Source organism: Saccostrea cucullata, unplaced genomic scaffold (assembly GCF_032062105.1).
Source record: "Saccostrea cucullata isolate Sc308-1 unplaced genomic scaffold, CSIRO_AGI_Scuc_v1 ctg5141, whole genome shotgun sequence".
NCBI lineage: Eukaryota > Metazoa > Mollusca > Bivalvia > Ostreida > Ostreidae > Saccostrea > Saccostrea cuccullata.
Window position 1 is genome coordinate 37,220 of NW_026930522.1, and position 4,607 is coordinate 41,826.

Here is a 4,607-nt window from a genome sequence, read left to right on the forward strand (position 1 = left end):
ATATGTGTCAGAACACAACACACAGACAGTGTTTTTGTTCTGACACATGTAAACACAACTTTTATAGACCAAGTGTATCCCATAAAATAATTTAGACATAGGTCAAACAAAAGGTTGAATCTTCTAGGGGATTAATTTGAGGTCCATGCAAAAAAAAGTGTAACTATACATTGCATTTGATTTATTCACAGTTGAGGTATTCTAATTATTCTGTGCAGATTTTTAAAAAAAATCAATCTTTTCAGTATTTTACTGTTGTCTGTAATATATTAAAAATCCATCAATTACATGTTTATTGTCATCCAATTGGTACATCACAATTAAAATGAAAATTTTTATCTCATTTATGGTTCAATAGCAGCCCGATATATAGAGTCGCTAGGTCAATAACACACTGTATGGTGTCTGACACATCCCTTTAAAGTCTAATATGCAGTTATGAATCTGTTAAACACATGGTCTTTTCTGTTTCGCTCTAAACATATAGTACCATTTAACATACCAGTACTCAGTAATTCAAGTTGCCAAAACATGGACTTTTCAAGTGATATCATTGAATTTATTGTATTTAATGTCATCCTAATCTAGGAATTGGTCCCTTTGACCTAAACAATTGGAATATTAGTATGGGTAATAGTATTTTATAATAATTAATATAATAATTAAATAATTAATTAATTAATTAATTAATAATCTTTGTAGGAAACACTTGTCAGGACACAAGACTGAAAGAAAGACGTACTAAAAAACTGCCTGTAAACACAACAATCATTAAAGTCAATGGATTACCCAGGAACATCCAAGCAATATGATATCAGAGACTGGCAATTTGTATCACTTGATGTGGCAGAAAAACCTAAATAAATATTGAAATGTTCAATTTCTTTGTTCATTGCTTTTCTCTTGTGTATATGAATATCGCATAATATTTATGCAAATTTCGCACGATTTTTACATGAAAAACTGATAATTTGGAATTCGCATGAATATCATGCAAAATTTCAGTCACATGAAAATCGCATGAATTTAGCATAAATATTATATGAGGACATTCGCATGAAATTCGCATGTGGAACTTTTCACATGGTTTTTATATGGTTTTCGCACGAAATTCATGCGAAAAGGCAATCGCATGAAAATCATGCGAGCCACTTTTCCCTGTGTATATTGTTATTTAAGTTTACCGATTTTAACTGTATTCTTTGTTCGTCTTGGGAGAAAGAGAGCGGTTCTCTCTAATGTACCGACAAAGAGTCCGCTTTGCTCGTCTCGGAGACATCACACGACCAGCGACCCGACTCTACAGCTGGAATAAACAAGTGTCTGGGTAGCGCAATATACAAGTGTCTGGGTAGCGCTAGTATATAAGACCAGCGGCTTCAGCACCGTTATTCCAGTCCAGAAGAGCAAGAGACAGAGATGCAGAAGATGATGTTGGCGTTTTTAATTTTAACCACTGTAGCAGTCGTTAGGTCGTGCAGTATTACAAGTGAGACTTTGCACTGCAGTAACTTGCAACATGCCGTTTCAACTTTGCAAAGAGGCATCAGAGTTTCCATGATGTCTATCGACAATGCAGCGACCACAGGCCAGATGATAGACTTGAGCAGATTCCCCACACTCCAGAAGATCCAGATCCTAAATACAGATATGACGTGTGATGACTTTAAACTGACCAGGGGCACAACACTCATGTTGAAAGACAAATTTTGCAAGGTAATTTTTTAATTTCTTTTTTCATCATAGGGGTCAATCTTAATTCTAAATATTATTTTGAATTAAATAACTTTTCCCGTTATGTTTTTTAAATTCTTGTCACATTATTGAAAATAATTAGATTAAAATCTTAAGACGGTAATATCATTGTGCAAGACTTGTAAACATTTAATGTAAACAGTAATGATAATTTTTTTTTTTTATTTAATTGCAGTATTTTGGTACGACAGAGGCTAGCTACGACACAACAAAATCGTTGACATCTGTCCTTACCGAATCTGCAGCGGTGGCATTTAGTAAGTAAAACTTTACATATTAAACAAAACGTGTTATTTTACCATTCTATACATTGTGGAAAAGAAAAAAAAAAAAAAACTTTTACATAATTTTTATCAGATCAATGGAATTCAATTCGAAATCAATTTCAATAAAAGTATAAATAATTTCAGACAGTCCCTGGATCATTGCGACGGGGATCATGACAGGCCTTGTAGTGATCTGTGTTATATGCGGAACTGTTCTGTTGATTAGGAGACTTTTCCAAAAGAGAAATTCTCTAATTCGTATTGACACTGAATCCGTGCAAGAATTTAATGTTCAGGAGTTTAGCATCATGCGAGAATTTAAATCCACCCCGCCGCCGCAGCCAGTCCGCGCAATTCGCCGCTCAACGAGGATCCGAAAAGTGCCACAGCGTTACGGACATTGAGCAGATTTGAGTGTCTTTATGGACTTTTGTAAATATTAGTGCTGTTTCCCTGTAAATTATTTGTTATTTTATTCATGTTATACTATTATATTTTCCATGTACATACTTTAAGCAGGTTTAAAACGAAACAATGAATAATGAGTAAATAGTTTGTGACAGTATGTAACAACACACAAATAAATTGATAATACGTTTGACTTCTTTTTTTTTAATTCTTAATTTTCTATATCAAAGGAGGAATGACTTGGTTAAAAGCACTGGTTTATTAAAGGAAATTGTGCAAAACAAGCTAAAATCTTAACAGTGTATACAGAAAATTAGAGAAATATTCCGGTCTAGTGGACAATAAAATTGACAATGGGTGTAAAGGAAATAAATGAAATGGTGGATTAAAAATATGATATTCTGTTCAGATTAGCTAAAAACTATAAGGTGTGATAAGATAAAATCCGTAAAATCCTTTTTCACTTGTGAATGTAATTGGATTAAGGAAAAAGATGTAAGAATAAAATTAATCCAATTGTAATCATTGGATTATTTTCACTCGATCAAGTATGGGATGTAAAGACATGACAGGATTATGGTATCAGTTTAGGAAATAGTATTGAATGAAGTGTAAGGCGGTGTAAGAAAATTAATCTAATTGGATATAATCAAATGCAGATCAAGGATGATTTTACCTATGGATTCACGCCCCGTTATATTATATTGTACAATCTTAAGAATGAGAAAGGGTTGTTTGTAATAAACAAGATTAGTAAGCATGGTAATGATTTTCTGATAAAAAGAGAAAGTTTTAAAGAGTTTCATTCAAATTGATTTTGTAAACTGTCGAGATCGTCATGGCCAAAGAAAGTTACAGTCTTTCTCTTAGCAGTGAGAGATGTTTGAGAGTTTTTCCAAATGATTACCACACGATAGTGGATATCAGAACCATGGAGGATGACGAATTTTGTAAACAAAAGGGACAGGAACTCTCCTTGTCTAAATGGAGAATTTTATGCGATCACTTGGAGGATTTGGAAAGCGCAATGACTGAAGTGAAAAATGAAAATGAAGTTAACTTCAAGCTTCATCTCGGTGGAAATGTATATGTGACAATTAACTCTCCTTACATGTGTTTGAATATCAGAGAATTCCAACCAGGAAAGTATTCAAAAAACAAAAAAACGATGTACCCTACACCAAAAGGCGTCTCCTTAAGATTCAAAGAGTGGACCAAGCTAATGACTAATCTTGAGGAAGTTAACTTTCAACTACCGGTCGAACTGGACTCAGTAATGCCATGCCACCTTACCCACCAAAACCAGACGGGAATGATCGAATGTTCCGAGTGCAATCCAAATGCTGACGTTTAACAAACTGTAAAGTATATACTGTGTATATATATGTATATATATCGCAAATTAAATTAAAGAAGGGAGTGTATATTGTTTTTCGCACAAAAAATCTGTTGTAAATTTACTTTCTGAAATGGTTGTATCATGAATAAATCTTATTTGAAACTGTAAATGATTTTTTTATTTACAATTTTTGATAGCATGGATATATATTGAAAAGGTCACATGAAACTTATTTTATCCCATTTTAATGTTGTCTGTGTTCAAGTCAACATGTTTCCTTTCAATAGTTGTACAACTATTTCTATATCTGGAACAACAGGATCAGGGAAGACCACACTTGTCAGGAAAATTATTCACTTTATGAAGTCAATGTTTTCCCCAACTCCGCCTGTAAAAGTTTTGTACTGTTACGGTGTTTTTCAAGAGCTCTTCAACGAAATGGAAGAGTTATTTCCCTTTGTCACCTTTCATCAAGGTCTGCCAGCTGATACCGATATTAATGATTTAACTGAGAATAACTCTCATAATATGATTATCATCGATGATTTGATGAATGAGTTAGTCGCAAACAAAGAAATGGAAAAGCTTTTTACGCAGGGTGCACATCACAAAAAGCTTACAATTTTATATTTAAATCAAAACATGTACTGTCAGGGAAAACATTCAAGAACTATAAATCTGAATACCCACTACATGGTGTTGTTAAAAATCCTAGGGATGTTTCACAAATTCAATGTTTAGGTAAACAGGTATTTCCAGGAAAATCTTATGCATTAACCGAAGCATATGAAGACTGCATGAAAAATCCATTTGGTTATCTGGTGTTAGATTTATCACCT

General features: G+C 33.4%; 1 protein-coding gene across 1 annotated transcript; it reads left to right on the top strand.

Annotated features, from left to right (window-relative positions):
- The first annotated feature begins 1,165 nt into the window (after positions 1–1,165).
- Positions 1,166–2,425, top strand: LOC134228879 (uncharacterized). Its single transcript, XM_062710572.1, has 3 exons — positions 1,166–1,716; positions 1,931–2,012; positions 2,166–2,425. Exons 1-3 carry the CDS (start codon positions 1,420–1,422, stop codon positions 2,423–2,425), a joined length of 639 nt encoding a protein of 212 aa, XP_062566556.1. The 5' UTR covers positions 1,166–1,419.
- Positions 2,426–4,607: the final 2,182 nt, after the last annotated feature.

What these genes read in the sequence shown, in the direction of transcription:
- LOC134228879 (XM_062710572.1), top strand. Translation starts at nt 1,420, where the DNA reads ATGCAGAAGATGATGTTGGCGTTTTTAATTTTAACCACTGTAGCAGTC. An exon ending in TGAAAGACAAATTTTGCAAG is followed by an intron (nt 1,717 to 1,930) that starts GTAATTTTTTAA and finishes ATTTAATTGCAG; the next exon opens with TATTTTGGTACGACAGAGGC. An exon ending in ATCTGCAGCGGTGGCATTTA is followed by an intron (nt 2,013 to 2,165) that starts GTAAGTAAAACT and finishes AAATAATTTCAG; the next exon opens with ACAGTCCCTGGATCATTGCG.